Source organism: Salmo salar, chromosome 02 (genome assembly GCF_965601325.2).
Source record: "Salmo salar chromosome 02, fSalSal1, whole genome shotgun sequence".
Lineage (NCBI taxonomy): Eukaryota > Metazoa > Chordata > Actinopteri > Salmoniformes > Salmonidae > Salmo > Salmo salar.
Genome location: NC_138292.1, coordinates 10,811,872 through 10,830,496, shown reverse-complemented (window position 1 = coordinate 10,830,496; position 18,625 = coordinate 10,811,872). Strand labels below are relative to the sequence as shown.

At 46.1% G+C, this 18,625-nt stretch overlaps 1 protein-coding gene across 4 annotated transcripts in view; it reads left to right on the top strand.

Annotated features, from left to right (window-relative positions):
- LOC145859980 (serine/threonine-protein phosphatase 6 regulatory ankyrin repeat subunit A) overlaps positions 1–18,625 on the top strand; it is a 44,374-nt gene that overhangs the window by 7,081 nt on the left and 18,668 nt on the right. For 2 of the 4 annotated variants that reach the window (XM_082959646.1, XM_082959647.1), the window contains exon 2: positions 7,069–7,152. In XM_082959646.1, the coding sequence (XP_082815772.1) occupies positions 7,069–7,152 (84 nt within the window). Of the gene's footprint in view, positions 1–6,555; positions 6,780–7,068; positions 7,153–18,625 lie in introns of those variants that run through there. The other 2 variants (XM_082959644.1, XM_082959645.1) reach the window with 2 other exon arrangements.

Genomic DNA, 18,625 nt, shown 5'->3' with positions numbered 1-18,625 from the left:
TGTCACCTCGTTATTCAATCGGTGCACCCTACGTGCTAAGGAGATGCACGTGCTAAAGTCCAACCTCAAAACAAATGGATAAACCAAAGCCTGTAACAGTGTTCAGTACGTTTAATAGGCTGAATGCTTCATTTGGCTAATTTTGCACTGGTGTTGAGTCCCACAATAAGAGCTAAGACGCTAATATTTGTGTAAACTCTGCATAGTTGTGTTATGTGAGTGTCACCAATTAGGCTGATACCAAATTTCATGGGTGCAACATCCATAGGTTAGGCTGTACAGTGCGTATACGTATGCACCCAATGCAATTCTGAAGTCTAATACATCCAGAGTGAGATTAACAGATTCGTGTCAAGTTAACATAGTCTTTTGTTACATTTCTATAACATTCAGACCTTGTTTAGCATTATTTAGTGAAAATATGGCATAATTCAACTATTTCTGTTTGAATCACTTTCAATGGGAGACTTTTATTTTGAAGGCAAACTGCAAATTCCCCTATTGTGGCTAATCCCTATTATGGCTAGCTTCACACAGGTCTAAGCTGGTAGGTTAGCTACCTAGCTTAACCACGATTAATAAAGCGTTAAGGGTCATGCCAGAGTTCCAGTTTAGTTATCGAATATTAGCTATCCCAGGCAATGTATTATAGCTAGCGTTAGATAGTAATAGCTACCAGCTAAATAATATCCGATTGCCACTATTGTTGAAGGTCCCTAGCTAGCTCTCCTAACTGCCCACAGTACTGCTGTGACGACACTCTTCACCATCACTTTTCAACAACTATTGAACTGAAGCCAAGGAATGCAAGCATGTTGAGCTGGGTAGTGGAGCTGGTATTCAATGTCACTGTGTATGGTGTATTGTTTCACCTACCTCAACATCACTACACAAATAGGCCTTTTTGGAACAATGTTTCCTTACATTGTGTTACTTGCGACTATGGTTCGTTATCAGGAAATGGCTGGCTATAGGCCTTAGGGATTCGATCATACAAGGCCCACATTCCCTACTGCACTTTCTCCGAAATTGTTGTTACACTTAGCCCAATTTTGTATCCTGAATTCACAGCAGCATTTTGCCTATTAAATCAGACTGATACCAGCTTTCTGGTATACATTCTGAAATAAAGCACTGGAAAAACTTGGAAAGTTCCCTTACAAGCTAGAATGTTAAATAAAATTACATTTTAACCTACTATACTTTTTGTGGTTGGTCCTGAGACAAAATATCCCCAGGAATGTATTATTTACCTGACATTTTAGAGCGCCAGTACTGCCATTGAGATTTACATCACCTGGCCCAAGTTTGCTTAGTATGGATGCATTGCATGCATGTACTTCTGTCTTGTGGCAGCAGGTAGCCTAGTGGTTAGATCACTGGTTCAAATCCCTGAGCCAACTAGGTAAAATTAAATCTGCTGATGTGCCCTTGAGCAGGGCACTTTGCCCTAATTGCTCTGGGTAAAGGCGTCCGCTAAATGACGTAAATGTTGTACACATGCCTTAGGTGATGAGCATACAAATTGTGACGGCCACACAGAGACCTGCGATTGGTAGTCGGTTTAATAATACTTTTCCTCTGGATATTGTCTAAAAAAAGCAGAAGGACAAAATCAGAGGACAACAGGCCGAGTAAGTTCAAATGAAGTTTATTCAATATTCTGACTTGTAAAGGGACTGTTCGGTAGTCTTTGATTCCAGAAGGTCGAGACGAGAGTGGCCACTCCACACTCTGACATGTTGAGGTGAAGCAGCCTTTGGTTAACTGGTACTTGCACCTGAAAAGATCCAGACAAGGCTCTCCAGTCTACCTCTCCTATATCAGTGTATGCCCTGGGCCTGCCCCTATCCAGCCTCATCTCATTTATAGATCTAGGCCTAATTCATGCAAGATCATTTTCCTGAGCTGTTGCTCTACACATCTCGATATTCTCTCATTGAGATGGTATAATATATGGTATGTTTTAAATGAATGTGAAAAGTAGTGTCACTCTGTGCTGTAGTTCATCCATTGCTGTTGATAATACAAGGCCTTACAATAAGGCCTTACATAGACTAGATGATCACGGTGTTTTGAATAGAAGACCATGGTCACTAAAATATTGGCATGTCATTTTTTCCATTGATGGGTTATTGAATAGTTTTATAAAGGGGTCATGGTGGAGGGGTGGTAAAAGTGGATGTGTGATTTATTGACAGTTGGAGAATGAATAATGAAAGGCTCTACTGTGCCACACTTGTACTTATCATAGCCTGAATAGCTTGCTCTTATCATTACTGGACTGTCTTTATCACACCGGCAGTATATGCTGCATGAATGCTAGTAGCTAGGCTTTGTGTTTGCACATGGGTCCTGCGTGCTAGTCTTTGTGCTTTCAAGAGTGCCAGAGTCTGTCTCAGAGGTGTGTGTGTGTGTGTGTGTACACGCGCTATACTTGCGACATATATGTATGCGCGTGTATCCCCTCATTGTGTTTGTCATGAATGATCATGTGACCAGACTCCAATGAGAGAGGCTCAGGAGTTGCCAAAGAGCTGTCTCCATGGTGACGGTATTAACTAGACTGGATTGTAGGAGGTGGTGGTGCACTGCAGGGTCGGTTGTGCTGCTGAAGAGGCTTAGAAAACCTATTACACTGGATCAGGGCTAGTTGTCCCGTTGCCTTTCTCTGCGAAGGGCGACGGACATCTTTTTAAACAAAACATTTCTTGTAGCACAAGTGCTTACTTGTTACACTGTTTGTATCCAGTGGGTCTTCTAACCTCAATTGTAGCCTGCATTTTTAATAGCAGAATGAGGGGGAGTGCCTGAAGCAAATGATATTCAAGGCTTGTTTTCAATAGACATCAGGAAATGCCCTGCTAGTACAGCCTCCTGTTTAGGGCTGTGAATGGCCATATTTTCTTCTAACGCTCTCTAGTATCACATGGTTGACATTGAATTAGTGTATTCTGTAGTATTGTTTTGAGAGGTCTTTACAATTCTCTCTCTACGGCGATATATTAACATGTTGATAAAGGCCCAAGCTATAGGACAACAGAATCATGTACCAGGACTTGGCTCTGTGATCTTGCTCATTCGGAAGCCTAGAAATGCATCCTATTTTATTTATTTTTTAAATGATGATGGTGAGTCATATTGAGGTTATGATGGATCTGCTAACCTGTAGGCAACATCAATCTGCTAAAGGATTGCCATAGGCAAACTAAATACAACCATGCCCAACCAGATTAGTGCTGCAGTGTCGTAGTTCATAGTCCTCCTGGCAGGGTTCTATGTCATTAGAAACAAGACGTCTCCTTTGGCCCAGTTTGTGGGAGTGCATCATCTCAGATTTCATAGAGCTCTAGGAATCAGTGTGTGACATCACATGCTATGTGACTGGTCTCATCCCATGGTTGCTTTGAAGCCGCGAGGCAGTTTTGCATAAAGTGAACAAGTTAATGAATAATGATCTAGTCCAGCCTTTTTAAAGTATGACATGTTAATGGTGGGTTGTGACATGTCAGGGTAAAAACTATTTCAACTTTTTTTTGGGGGGCGGGGGGGCTCAGTCGGGGTCTCAACTTACTGTTTAGTGTTTGAATAGTAGAATACTTAAGGTGCAAATTCTAAATGTGTTTGTGCATCAGCAGTTTTCTCTTATGTCAGTCATTTACAGTCACTCAATTAGCCCATGTCCGCTACCATTCTTTTAGTCTTGCCAACGTATCTATCTAAACTTGTAGTATTCATGGCCGAATCACGACCGGGCATGCAGGGCATGTGCCCAGGGGCCCTGACCTCCAGGGGGCCCCCATTGATTTTGTTAGTCACTCTCATTCAGATATCATACTAACATGGCATAAGTCATTCAAAATGTGTAGAACTGCAGGAAATTAACTTTAAAACAAACTTTTTTTATTCTCTGCAGTCAAGAGGGGGTGCACTCTAACCCAACCAAATCTTGCTTGGGGGCCCCAAAATGGACACGCTTGGATCCTAGGTTGGGTCCTTCGGTCTCATTTGGGTCCCAGACTGAAAAAGCTTTAAGAACCCCTGATCTAGTCAGTTGAAAACGTTTTTGTGTGAAAACAGAGAGTGTTATTGTCATGATGTGATTGGTACGTAGCCCCATCACTAGCCAGTAGCCACCACCAACATGGACAAGTCAAACAATTACCAGATTTAGAAACGTGATCCTACAGTGTTTTCTGACGTGTAGGAATGAATGAAACTGACGGGTGTTTTGTCTCAGATCTGATTTGAAACATCGCAGACTAAGCTAAGACGAAGACCAACAGTCAGAACAGAAGTGCATTGGAATGAGAGGGATGTAAATCTGAAGGCTGTAGGTCTGCTCTACTCTATTTTATCCCTCGTATGTCAGTTCCTCAATCATTGTAAGTATGTCTTGACAGGGGAGAATGGATGGAGCAGTCCATCAGTGTGTAGGTGGGTTCGGTCCCAAATGGCACCCTATTCCCTATACAGTGCACTACTTTTGACCAGGACCCCGTAGGGTTCTGGTCAAAAGTAGTACACTGTAGGGAATAGGGTGCCATTTGGGATGCTATCTGTCTCAGAAGGCTGTGCAGGGTAGAGCTTGAGGGCTGCTGTGCTGATGGAGGAGGAGGAAGTGCATTAGCTAATTAGCTGGGCCACTAGAACACATCAGATGTCCTGAGTGGTTTACTCATCATTTAGGCCCTGTCTCCTCATCATTTAGGCCCTGTCTCCTCATCATTTAGGCCCTGTCTCCTCATCATTTAGGCCCTGTCTCCTCATCATTTAGGCCCTGTCTCCTCATCATTTAGGCCCTGTCTCCTCATCATTTAGGCCCTGTCTCCTCATCATTTAGGCCCTGTCTCCTCATCATTTAGGCCCTGTCTCCTCATCATTTAGGCCCTGTCTCCTCATCATTTAGGCCCTGTCTCCTCATCATTTAGGCCCTGTCTCCTCATCATTTAGGCCCTGTCTCCTCATCATTTAGGCCCTGTCTCCTCATCATTTAGGCCCTGTCTCCTCCTTTCGTCAAGAAAAAAACAAGAGCCCCAAACAGGCTGGATCCATTACAATGGTACTTCCAACTTTATGGTATAGTAATGAATGGTACTTTATGGTATACTGATTTAATGGAGGTAAAGGATGTGGATGTGAGGTATGGACCCCAGGAACAGGAATTCATGGTGTCAGCTAATGGGGATCTGAATAAAGATGAAAGGTCCTGAACGTACACGCAGGCTGGAGCACAAAGCTAGTGGTCTGTCCTACCTATTCAGAATACACTAGAAAACAATGGTGATCCTACTGGTCATAACCTTTCTATTAATAAACAACAATATCATCGGTTACCGTCCAAGCCTTTCTCTTAGCAACCGTCCCCCAGAGAGGTAGGAAGTGCTTGTCAGTATTATCCAAGCGAAACTTAATGGAAAGTAAACAACAGTCTGAGTAGGCTAATTTCACCCAGTGAGCTGTCTGTTTACTTGTTGGCAGCGGTGATGAAGTCATGGAAGAGTTAAAGGGTTTGTGGCAGCCAGGGAATGTTCCTTCTGGCTCTTTCATGGGCAATCAGGCCCTCAGAGCCTCTGCGTCCCAAATGGCACTACTTTTGTAGTGCACTGGTCAAAAGTAGTGTATGTACACTACTACATCCCCTGCCCTCAGAGAGTGCTCCCTATCCTCCAGGTCAGTCTGTACCCCCTCCCTCCCTCCAGGTCAGTCTGTACCCCCTCCCTCCAGGTCAGTCTGTACCCCCTCCCTCCAGGTCAGTCTGTACCCCCTCCCTCCAGGTCAGTCTGTACCCCCTCCCTCCAGGTCAGTCTGTACCCCCTCCCTCCAGGTCAGTCTGTACCCCCTCCAGGTTTGCGATGGAAAAACAAAACAGCCCCAATGGTCACCAGCAGACACACGGCTCTGTGTTATGTTACACTGTATTGCAGATTGAGTGACGCTGCTGGCTTGAATACCGCCCTGGAGGTCAATGGGATATTATATTATCAGAGAGTTTACCATAATGGATGAGCTGTACAATATCTGACAGCATGTTGATGCGTCAATCAATTCCCCCTCAGCCTTGGGCCTTTGTGATTTAGAGAGGAGCCCAGACACAAATTTACATATAAAACATATAGTAGATTTATAGGATTTCTGTGTGCCCAGCAGCATGTATAGAAATGTCCTATTTCAGTAAAGACTGTTTTTCACATTGTGTAATGTAGCGCTTTGGGGCTGTTTGTTGAATAGCCATTGCTTTCTCTGTAAGGGAAGTGAGGACAGGAAACCAGGACTGTATGTGATTAGTCACCCTGTAAAAAATAGTAAGTCTTCTTCCTCTGCTTCTTCACCCAGTTGTGATGGGAAGCAGGGTCCTGGGTGGGAGGGGCATGTGTAAGACATTCAACAGAGCACCTCATCTCTACAGGAATGGCATGTTCTACTGAGTAAAAAAATAAGGATAAATGCTGCTTTAAGAATAGGACTTTAGCCTTCTATCCAAAGTGTAGAGACTGGGACGGGGGGTTGTTAATGGTTGACTATAAATGAAGTCACATTGCCTGGCTTCATTTGTGAATCAACGGCGGAGCTGCCACCCTTTTAGTGTGTGTGTGACCTTCTGGAAGTTGCTGCTCTCATCTCTGATGTTTTATAGAAGGAATTTTTGTTGGACACTGGGACATGTGTGTTTTGTGAGTGAATGAGTCGTGTGTGTGTGTGTATTGTGGTTGTTGAGGAGAAGGATGAGAGCTCTTTTTCTCTCTATCACAGTGAGGTATTGGGCCAAAGGACTTCAGGTTAGCTGCCTTTGCACAGCAACAATGAGGCTGTATAGGCTCCATGTCTCACTATAGAGTTGAGATTTTAACCTACTTGGTTTTTATTCTTGGATTATTCCTTGGTGTTGGTTTTAGCTAAGCTGAGTGAATAGTAACAGGTCTTTGAGAGGCACTGACTGTTCAAATCAATGAATGACACTGTCCCCCTGTCTCTCTCTGTCCCCCTGTCTCTCTCTGTCCCCCTGTCTCCCCCTCTCTCTCTGTCTCTCTGTCTCTCTCTGTCCCCCTGTCTCTCTCTCTCTTCCAGCCTGGCCTACTGAAAGCCATCTTCAATGTGGACCCAGATGAAGTGCGCTCCCTCATATTTCAGAAAGAGGATGTGAATGTTCAGGTAATCATCCCAGCTGTTTCCTACCATTATTCCCACCCTCCTGTCTGTCCTCTGGATAGGAACACACCATTTCTTTCACATTTTATAACTTAAGTCATTTGTTGCCAAAATCTAGGTAAGCAAAATTCTGGTAACTTAAATGCCCAGGTTTTCCCAGAAATCCCGATATGAAGACTTCCTGAATCAGAATGGAATAAGCAGGAATTCCGGAACCCTCTGTCTAACCAGGATTTCTGGAAAAACCTGTGAATGTTGGGAAGGTTACTGGAATTTTGCAACCCTACTGAATATTTTAGCCTGATCAGAACGGATACCTCCTTCCATCAGCCGTATGCACCTTGTTCAGTATCAGTCACTTTACAGTACTGTAGTTCATGATCTGGTTCTACTTAGTTTATGACATTCCTCCTCGTTCTTATAGGCTGGAGCAGACTTTGTTTGTCTCAAAATAAGACCGGTTTAAAATAGTTTTAGCCTGTTAAAGCAGGGTTTCCCAAACTCGATCTAGGGGCCCCCCTTGGGTGCACATGTTGTTTTTTGCCCAAGCACTACGCAGCTGATTCAAATAACCAACTCAGCATCAAGCTTTGATTATTTGAATCAGGACTGAGTTTGGGAAACCCTGTGTTCAAGTATGTACACTACCGTTGAAAAGTTTGGGGTCACTTAGAAATGTCCTTGTTATGTTTCACTGTATTGGATCCCTCCAATATATTGGTATCACTTCGCGGCGGAGGGATACATCCGAGGTGATGATTTACAGATTTACTCCCGTGTACGCCTGTGTCACGGCTGGGGTCCGCCCCTATATATAGATCCCATGGCCGCGATACACATTCTCTCATTGTCTCGGCGGACGTCCGTATGGTTTGATGTACAAACTTTCTGAAGTTCGCTTGGTAAGTCACTGGTAAGTGTAATATCTTGCGTGGAAGTATACTCACTGGCTGTTTGCAGCCTGGAGCAGCTGGCCACATTGCCAGCCCCTCTAAAGTGCTCCACTCGCTGTGCGTGGTTGATCTGTATCTTCCGCCCGTGGTTTGTCGTGCTTGTGTTTCGTTAGCGTTACACTACAACTTTTACTTACACAACTTGCTGACTGGCTTGTTCTGTGTGTGTTGTGAATTGCTTTAACATGCCTTTCTCTGCTAATTACCCTACAGGGTTTTTTTCTTGTTCTTTCCCCTGCGGAATGTAAGAGTATCGTGGTGGGCTTCTTTGGGATAGGGGATGTTATTTTGACGTCCGGATGAAAAGCATGCCCAAAGTAAATTGCTTGCTACTCAGGCACAGAAGCTAGGATATGCATATAATTGGTAGATTTGGATAGAAAACACTCTAAAGTTTCTAAAACTGTTAAAATAATGTCTGAGTATAACAGAACTGAAATGACAGGCGAAACCCCGAGGACAAACCATCCCCCCCAAAAAAAAAAAATAACACTACCACTGATTTCAATAACTGGCCCTTTTATAATAGGGTGAAATCGTGCCCGATTGCAGTTCCTAGGGCTTCCGCTAATGTCACCAGTCTTTAGAAAGAGTTTCAGGCTGGTTTTTGGAAAAATGTAGGTGGCTCCCATTTTGGCTGTAGTGTTTCCAAGCGTGTGATTGAGAGCGCCGCCTTTGGTATTTTTCTCCGGTAAAGACAATAACGATTCTCCGTCTTAAATTTGATAGTTTATTTGTGTATTAGGGTACCTATTGTTTGATTATAAACGTTGATTGGCTTTTTTGGGTAAGTTTATTGGTAACGTTTGGGATTCATTTTGTATGCATTTTGAAGGAGGGAAACCGAGTGGATTATTGACTGAGCTAAACTGAGTTTTTATGGATATAAAGAAGGACTTTATCGAACAAAAGGACCATTTGTAATGTAACTGGGACCTTTTGGAGTGCCAACAGAAGATCTTCAAAGGTAAGGCATATATTATATAGCTATTTCTGACTTTCGTGTCGCAACTCCCTGGTTAAAAATGATTTGTTATGCATGCTGGGCGCTGTCCTCAGATAATCGCATGGTTTGCTTTTGCCGTAAAGCCTTTTTGAAATCTGACGCGGCGACTGGATTAACAACAAGTTAAGCTTTATTTTGATGTATTGTACTTGTGATTTCATGAAAGTTTTTAACTTGTTATGGATAGGGGGCAGTATTTTCACGGCCGGATAAAAAACGTACCCGATTTAATCTGGTTATTACTCCTGCCCAGAAACTAGAATATGCATATAATTATTAGCTTTGGATAGAAAACACCCTAAAGTTTCTAAAACTGTTTGAATGGTGTCTGTGAGTATAACAGAACTCAAATGGCAGGCCAAAACCTGAGAAGATTCTGTACAGGAAGTACCCTGTCTGACCATTTCTTGGCCTTCTTTGCCATCTCTATCCAAAACAAAGGATATCTGCTGTAACGTGACACTTTCTAATGCTCCCATAGGCTCTCAGAAGGCGCCAGAACGTTGAATGATGACTCTGCTGTCTCTGGCTGAAAAACAGTAGCGCATGCACGAGACGACTCCATGTTTACATTTTCAGTCTTTGAACGAAAACAACGACTCCCGGTCGGAATATTATCGCTTATTTACGAGAGAAATCGCATAAAAATTTATTTTAAACAGCGTTTGACATGCTTCAAAGTACGGTAATGGAATATTTAGAATTTTTTTGTCACGATACACACCGGGCGCGTCACCCTCTGTTACCCTTCAGATAGTGTCTTGAACGCACAACAAAACGCCGCTATTTGGATATAACTATGGATTATTTGGAACCAAAACAACATTGGGTGATGAAGTAGAAGTCCTGGGAGTGCATTCTGACGAAGAACAGCAAAGGTAATCCAATTTTTCTTATAGTAAATCTGAGTTTGGTGAGTGCCAAACTTGGTGGGTGTCAAAATAGCTAGCCATGATGGCCGGGCTATCTACTCAGAATATTGCAAAATGTGCTTTTACCGAAAAGCTATTTTAAAATGGGACACCGCGATTGCATAAAGGAGTTCGGTATCTATAATTCTTAAAATAATTATGTTTTTTGTGAACGTTTATCGTGAGTAATTTAGTAAATTCACCGGAAGTGTTCGGTGGGAATGCTAGTTCTGAACGTCACATGCTAATGTAAAAAGCTGTTTTTTGATATAAATATGAACTTGATTGAACAAAACATGCATGTATTGTATAACATAATGTCCTAGGAGTGTCATCTGATGAAGATCATCAAAGGTTAGTGCTGCATTTAGCTGTGGTTTTGTTTTTTGTGACATTATATGCTAGCTTGAAAAATGGGTGTCTGATTATTTCTGGCTGGGTACTCTCCTGACATAATCTAATGTTTTGCTTTCGTTGTAAAGCCTTTTTGAAATCAGACAGTGTGGTTTGATAAAGGAGAGTCTTGTCTTTAAAATGGTGTAAAATAGTCATATGTTTGAAAAATGGAAGTTTTTGGATTTTCGAGGAGTTTGTATTTCGCGCCACGCCCATCATTGGATATTGGAGCAGGTGTTCCGCTAGCGGAACGTCTAGATGTAAGAGGTTAATATTTATAGTAATTTAATTTGAATTTGGCGCTCCGCAATTTCACCGGAAGGTGTCGAAATGGGACGCTAGCGTCCGACTAATTCGCAAGAAGTGAACAGAGTTACTCCATATGGTGCTGTTTTGTTTTCTGCTTGGATATTAAACTGGCTAGGTAATATTGCAGTTGGCGTAAAAAACAAAACAACCCATAAATAAAATCCATTACCTGGTTGCAGTTTTTTTGTCTGGCTGTTTTTCCCACATGGGTCTTCCCTGTTTTTTGTAGAGGTACTGGGTAATTTATCCCTCACCGGGTTCCTATTCCTCGAAGCGGGTCACGATATAAGCTCTCCCAGGGCGTTGGACCCCTACTCCGTGGCCTTGCTGGCTTGGCTGAGCTTATGGCTTCCCTTTGTGACAGGTGTGATGGTGACATCCCCTCTGGAGATCTGCATATCTCGTGTATGCACTGCCGGGTTCGAGCCACACGGAGAGGGCGGTGGAGTGCCCTACTGGATGCCTGTTTTGTGTGGTGTTCTCTGAGCGCCTGGCGTGATTGGAGGCCATGCTCGAGTGGGTCGGCCAGGCTCAGGCTGGGGACGAACTCCCTCCCTCAGGAGTGGTGCGCCAGCGAGCTGTTAGTCCCTCTACTGAGTCCAGTAGTGTGGCCGGAGCCACTGCAGGCAGAGCTCTTCTGCTGCCAGTCCTGGACGGGGGCAGGAGTCGGACCGCTGAGACCACCTTGAATGGAGGGCGCATGCCCTGCGTCAGGAGGTTGATAGCTTCGATGGCGACAACATTTTTTCCCTGTTGGCCAGGGATGGGCTGTTCCTGGGGGACGATGCTGGCACTGTTCACCGCCGTGAGCGGGGCTACCAGGCTGATGGGCCATCAGAAGCCGGCAGTGGGGCTTCATCGCCTCGAGGCTACGAGGGGCCTACTCACTCGGGTAGCTTCTGCACTGGACATCAAACTAGTGGACAGTGATGACTCTCCATTTGTCCCCATCTCTGCTGAGTTCCGCGAGGCCTTGCAGGAGAGCTGGGCCTCTGCCAGGGGGTGCTTCCGACTCACAACAGAGACTGGACCATGGAGTTATGTTGCGGGTGCAGAGTCACTCGGCCTCCAGGAGTACCCGACCATGGACACCATGATCGCTGCCATGGTCCTCCCGGACCGGGAGATTATAGGGCAGAACCCGCGACTGAAGCCGGGACCCCCCAGAGTCTTTAATGCGGACTTGAAAGCCACATGGGTCCCTCTGCTCTCTTGGCCGCCTTACCAACGGCCTACCTGCAGACTCTGTTGCCCCGTGCTGCAGGGGGGCACAGAGGAGCTCCTCTGGGACGCAATGGAGGTGTCTTGCCTGCTTTCCCTGCTCCAGAGGGATGTGGCCTGCTCCAATGGACGGGCCATGGTGCAGGTGATTACCTCCCGGCACCATCTCTGGCTGGCCCAATCCCGTCTGCCAGCTGCTCTCCAGAACACATTTGCTACTCTCCCCATCACCCCAGGGCTGACGTTTGGCCCAGGGGTTAATGACATTCTGGAGCAGACCGATGAAGTTCGTAGGGACCGGGAGACCCTGAGACTGTTAATGCCGCTGCCTCAGGCCCAAGGCAGATGGACCGTCGCCACCCACCTGCACCTGAACGACGGTGGGGTCCCTCTCCTGCCACATCGCCTCGTGCTGAGGAACGACAGTGGGGAGGGGCACAGCGTGCGGTGGAGCAACAACCTGTCAACCTTTCACAGCCATAGGGACGTGCCTGGGGGACCCAGGCACTCGGGTCGCCAGAGGAGAGGCGGGACCTGGCAGGATCCCTGACACACCCTTCCCTGGCCTCTGCCTCTTCCACTGGTCTCAAAGGGAAAAGTCGGAGGAGTGTGTGGAGTCCCCATAGGTGTTGTCCAAAATGCTCGAGGAGTACCTACTACAATTCCGGTGCCGGCCCCCATCCTTCATGTCACCCCCCCCCCACAAAAAAAACCCTGTGGCTGGAGATCAGCTCATTCCTGGACAAAGGTGTCATCTGCAGGATCAAGACAGAACGGCTAGGTGGGTTCTACTCCACTTATTTTGTGGTCCCAAAAAGAAATGGAGGGTTTCAACCAATTCTGGACCTCTGCAACCTCAATGGGTACTTGAAGGTACTGAGTTTCCACATGCTGTCCCCGGCCCATATGTTGCCGGCTGTGTCCAGGGACCAGTGGTTTTTCACTTCGATGTTCCTGTTCACCCAGCTCATTGGCAGTACCTCCGATTCGCTTTCGAAGGGAGGGCTTACGAATTCGTTGTTCTTCCTTTTGGCCTCTCCTTGGCACCCCATACTTTCACAAAGTGCATGGACGCTGTCCTGGCACCTCTCACGTCCCGAGGGATGTTAATCCTCCATTACCTGGACGATTGACTTATTTGTGCCCCGACCAGGACCCAGGTCCTGTCAGACAGACGTGCTCCTGACCCATATCGGCGGCCTGGGCATTACTATAAATGACGAGTCATCTGACACCCACCCAGAGGGTGGCCTTCGTTGGTCATGAGAGCACGCCTGCCCACCAGAAGGGTTCAGGCAATCTTATCTTGCCTCGACCACTTTCGGCAGGGGTGGGTGGATAACCTGCCAACGCCGGCCTCGTTGTTGATTCCGCTGGGCCTGCTCCATCGTCGGCCTCTTCAACAGTGGTTCAACTCCCACCGGCTGCACCCAGATCGTCACCGCCAGCTGCGGGTGACCACACAGTGCCTCGGGGCATTGTTGAGGTGGTGCTGTCACTCCTTTCTCTCAGGTGGGGTGGAGATGCTGATGTGCCACCGGGAGCTGGTCAGCACAGATGCCTCCCAGATCGGCTGGGGGGGTGTGACCAAGGGCAGGTCGGCAGCGGCTGTTGGCTACCCCCTTGGAGCAGCTGGCACATCAATACACTAGAGCTCTGAGCTATACTGCTGGACCTGCAGTCTTTCCTTCCACATCTGAAGGGAAGACATGTCCTGGTGAGAATTGACAACACCAGTGGTGGCTTAAATCAACCATCAGGGTGGACTGAGGTCCCACCGCCTCCATATTATGGCACGGGAGCTCCTTCTGTGGGCTCAGGGATGTCTAGCATCTCTACGCGCAGCGCACGTACCTGGCATCCTGAATGTGGCAGGAGATATATGCTCTCAAGGGAGGGCCCGCCATCTTGGGACTGGAGCCTAAATCCCCAGGTGGTGGGTGCAGCACCTGTGGGACAAGTTCGGGAGGGTGCAGGTGGACCTGTTTGCCTCCCTGGATAATGCGCACTGCCTCTGTGGTACTCCATGTCGGTCCCACCAGAGCCTCTGGGCTTGGATGCTCTGGCTCATGATTGGCCAGGACTGGAGCTTTACACATTTCCCCCCTTTCCCCTCTGATCCAGGCTGTGCTGGACAGGACCAGGATGGCAAAGCATCGTATGCTTTTGGCGGCCCCATACTGGCCCGGATGATCCTGCTTCAGCCTTCTCCTGTCCGTGTTTTCTGGGACACCTTGGCAACTTCCCCTGGCCTGCTGTCTCAGACCAGGGGAACTCTGTGGTATCCGAGGCCGCACCGCCTCAGTCTGTGGGCTTGGCCACTGAACGGCACCAATGGTCACTGTTAGGATTACAGGAGGGTGTAATGAACACCATGGAGAGCGCAACGGCACCGGCTACAACCTCGGAATACCAGTTGTGCTGGCGGTTGTTCTGCTCTTCGTGCACTGGTATTGAGGTGGTGCCCGAGTCATGCGGGGTGCAGTATGTCCTCCAATACCTGCAGTCTCGCTTGGATGAGGGCTTAGCAGCATCTACACTGAGAGGGTATTTGTCTGCTATATCTGCCTGCCATGTGGGGTGGATGGACAGGCCAGTGGGGCGACATCCCTTGGTCTCCAGGTTTATGAAGGGGGTTTGTCGCCTACGTCCGACTAGGACCTGCTCAATGGCGAGCTGGGCTCTGGATGTGGTCTTGGCAGCTTTGGCAAAGCTGCCTTTCTAACCATTGGAATCTGCCTTCCTGAAACACCTCTCTATGAAGGTGGCTTTCTTGGTAGCGATTACTTCCATGAAGAGGGTGGGTGAGCTCCATGCTCTTTCAGTAAGTTCTGAGTGCTACCGGATGGACCTGGGGGGAGGAGTATATCTCTCCGCCTCAACCCTTCATTCCTCCTGAAGGTTCTGTCAAACATGCATGTGAACATCCCTTTTATCCTGACTGCTTATGACCCCCTGGCAGTGGCGGGGGAGTCTGGGCCTCCCTCTGGCATGCTGTGCCCTGTGAGGGCACTGGCTGCCTATGTGGAGCGCACACCGTCAGTGAGAACAGAGCAGCTCTTTTTCTGCTATGGTGAGAGCGTCCTGGGGGCTGGGCTATCAAAGCAGCGGCTCTCACTGGATCGTGGGTACGACTACGACAGCATACCGCCTGGCTGGCAGGCCAGTGCTGGGACCTGTGGTGGCACATTCGACACAAGGTGTGCCTGCGTCCTGGGCTCTACTGAGAGGAGTGCCCCTCGCTGATATCTGTGCTGCGGCCAGCTGGACTTCCTCTTGCACCTTTGCTAGGGACTATCGGTTAAATGTGGCACCTCCCTCTGCGGTTGGTTCAGGGGTCCTTGGTGTCGCCTCCCCTTCCGGGACTGTGCCGGGACCCCTTTCCACATTGACGGCCACTGCGTCTCGGTCCCGCACTGGGACTTCACCGCTGGCTGACCAGGTCCCTCTAGCACCGACTAAATCTGGTACGGGTATACCAATATATTGGAGTGATCCAATATAGTGAAACATAACGAAGGTTACGTATGTAACCACGGTTATGTGAGCTATATTGGATCACTCCAATCCTCTATGGTGCTAGAGGGGCCTCAAATTATGTAGAGGATGTGTGTCGCGGCCATGGGGTCTATATATAGGGGCGCACCCCAGCCGTGACACAGGTGTATACGGGAGTAAATCTGTAAATCCTCAACTCGTATCCCTCCGCCGTGGAGTGATACCAATATATTGGAGTGATCATATAGCTCACATAACCGTGGTTATATATGTAACCTTCATTTTCCATGAAAACATACATGAAATGAGTTGCAAAATGAGTAGGAAATGTTGACAAGGTTATTTATGTTTTTATATATATATATATATATATATATATTATTAATTGAAATAATTGTTTCCTTCAAACTTAGCTATTGTCAAAGAATCCTCCATTTGCAGCAATTACAGCCTTGCAGATCTTTGGCCTTGCACTTGTCAATTTGTTGAGTTAATCTGAAGAGATTTCACCCCATGCTTCCTGAAGCACCTCCCACAAATTGGATTGGCTTGATGGGCACTTCTTACGTACCATGCAGTCAAGCTGCTCCCACAACAGCTCAATAGGGTTGAGATCCGGTAACTGTGCTGGCCACTCCATTATAGACAGAATACCAGCTGACTGCTTCTTCCCTAAATAGTTCTTGCATAGTTTGGAGATGCGGTGTGGGTCATTGTCCTGTTGTAGGAGGAAATTGGCTCCAATTAAGCACCATCCACAGGGTATGGCTTGGTGTTGCAAAACAGAGTGATAGCCTTCCTTCTTCAAGATCCCTTTTACCCTGTACAAATCTCCCACTTTACCACCACCAAAGCACCCCCAGACCATCACATTGCCTCCACCATGCTTGACAGATGGCGTCAAGCACTCCTCCAGCATTTTTTTAATTTATTCTGCGTCTCACGAAAGTTCTTTGTGATCCGAACACCTGAAACTTAGATTTGTATGTCCATAACACTTTTTTCCCCCAATCTTCCTCTGTCCAGTGTCTGTTATTTTGCCTATCTTTTCTTTTTATTGGATAGTCAGAGATATGTCTTTTTCTTTGCAACTCTGGCTAGAAGGCCAGCATCCCGGAGTCGCCTCACTGTAGACATTGAGATTGGTGTTTTGCGGGTACTATTTAATGAAGCTGCCAGTTGAGGACTTGAGGCGTCTGTTTCTCAAACTAGACACTCTACTGTACTTGTACTCTTGCTCAGTTGTGCACCGGGGCCTCCCACTTTCTATTCTGGTTAGGGCCAGTTTGTGCTGTTCTGTGAAGGGAGTAGTACACAGCGTTGTACGAGAACTTCAGTTTCTTGGCAATTTCTCTCATGGAATAGCCTTCATTTCTCAGAACAAGAATAGACTGACGCGCTTCAGAAGAAAGTGCTTTGTTTCTGGCCATTTTGAGCCTGTAATAGAATCCACAAATGCTGCTCCAAATACTCAACTAGTCTAAAGAAGGCCAGTTTTATTGCTTCATTAATCAGGACAACAGTTTTCAGCTGTGCTAACATAATTGAAAAAGGGTTTTCTAATGATCAATTAGCCTTTTTAAAATGATAAACCTGGATTAGCTAATACAGCGTGCCATTGGAACACAGGAGTGATGGTTGCTGATAATGGGCATCTGTACGCCTATGTAGATATTCCATTGAAAATCAGCCGTTTCCAGCTACAATAGCCCATTTATAGAGGTCGACTGATTAATCGGAATGGCCGATTTTTAATTAGGGCCGATTTCAAGTTTTCATAACAATCGGACATCGGTATTTTTGGACGCCGATTTATTTTATTTTAATTTAATTTATTTATTTTATTTTTACATTTATTTTTTTACACCTTTTATTTAACTAGGCAAGTCAGTTAAGAACACATTCTTATTTTCAATGATGGCCTAGGAACGGTGGGTTAACTGCCTTGTTCAGGGGCAGAACGACAGATTTTTACCTTGTCAGCTCGGGGATTCAATCTTGCAACCTTACGGTTAACTAGTCCAACGCTCTAACCACCTGCCTTACATTGCACTCCACGAGGAGCCTGCCTGTTACGCGAATGCAGTAAGAAGTCAAGGTAAGTTGCTAGCTAGCATTAAACTTACCTTATCAATCAATCATAATCACTAGTTAACTACACATGGTTGATGATATTACTAGTTTATCTAGCGTGTCCTGCGTTGCATATAATCCATGAGGTGCACATTTGCGAAAAAGGACTGTCGTTGCTCCAACGTGTACCTAACCATAAACATCAATACAAAAGTATATATTTTTAAACCTGCATATTTAGTTAATATTACTTGCTAACATGAATTTCTTTTAACTAGGAAAATTGTCACTTCTCTTGCAACAGAGTCAGGGTATATGCAGCAGTTTGGGCCGCCTGGCTCGTTGCGAACTGTGTGAAGACTATTTCTTCCTAACAAAGAGAGCCAACTTCGCCAAACGGGGAATGATTTAACAAAAGCGCATTTGCGAAAAAAGCACAATCGTTGCACGACTGTACCTAACCATAAACATCAATGCCTTTCTTAAAATCAATACACAGAAGTATATATTTTTAAACCTGCATATTTAGCTAAAAGAAATACAGGTTAGCAGGCAATATTAACCAGGTGAAGTTGTCACTTCTCTTGCGTTCATTGCACGCAGAGTCAGGGTATATGCAACGGTTTGGGCCGCCTGGCTCGTTGCGAACTAATTTGCCAGAATGTTACGTAATTATGACATAACATTGAAGGTTGTGCAATGTAACAGGAATATTTAGACTTATGGATGCCACCCGTTAGATAAAATACGGAACGTTTCCGTATTTCACTGAAAGAATAAACGTTTTGTTTTTGATATGATAGTTTCCGGATTCGACCATATTAATGACCTAAGCCTCGTGTTTCTGTGTGTTATTATGTTATAATTAAGTCTATGATTTGATAGAGCAGTCTGACTGAGCGATGGTTGGCACCAGCAGGCTCGTAAGCATTCATTCAAACAGCACTTTCGTGCGTTTTGCCAGCAGCTCTTCGCAATGCTTCAAGCATTGTGCTGTTTATGACTTCAAGCCTATCAACTCCTGAGATTAGGCTGGTGTAACCGATGTGAAATGGCTAGCTAGTTAGCGGGGTGCACGCTAATGGCGTTTCAAACGTCACTCGCTCTGA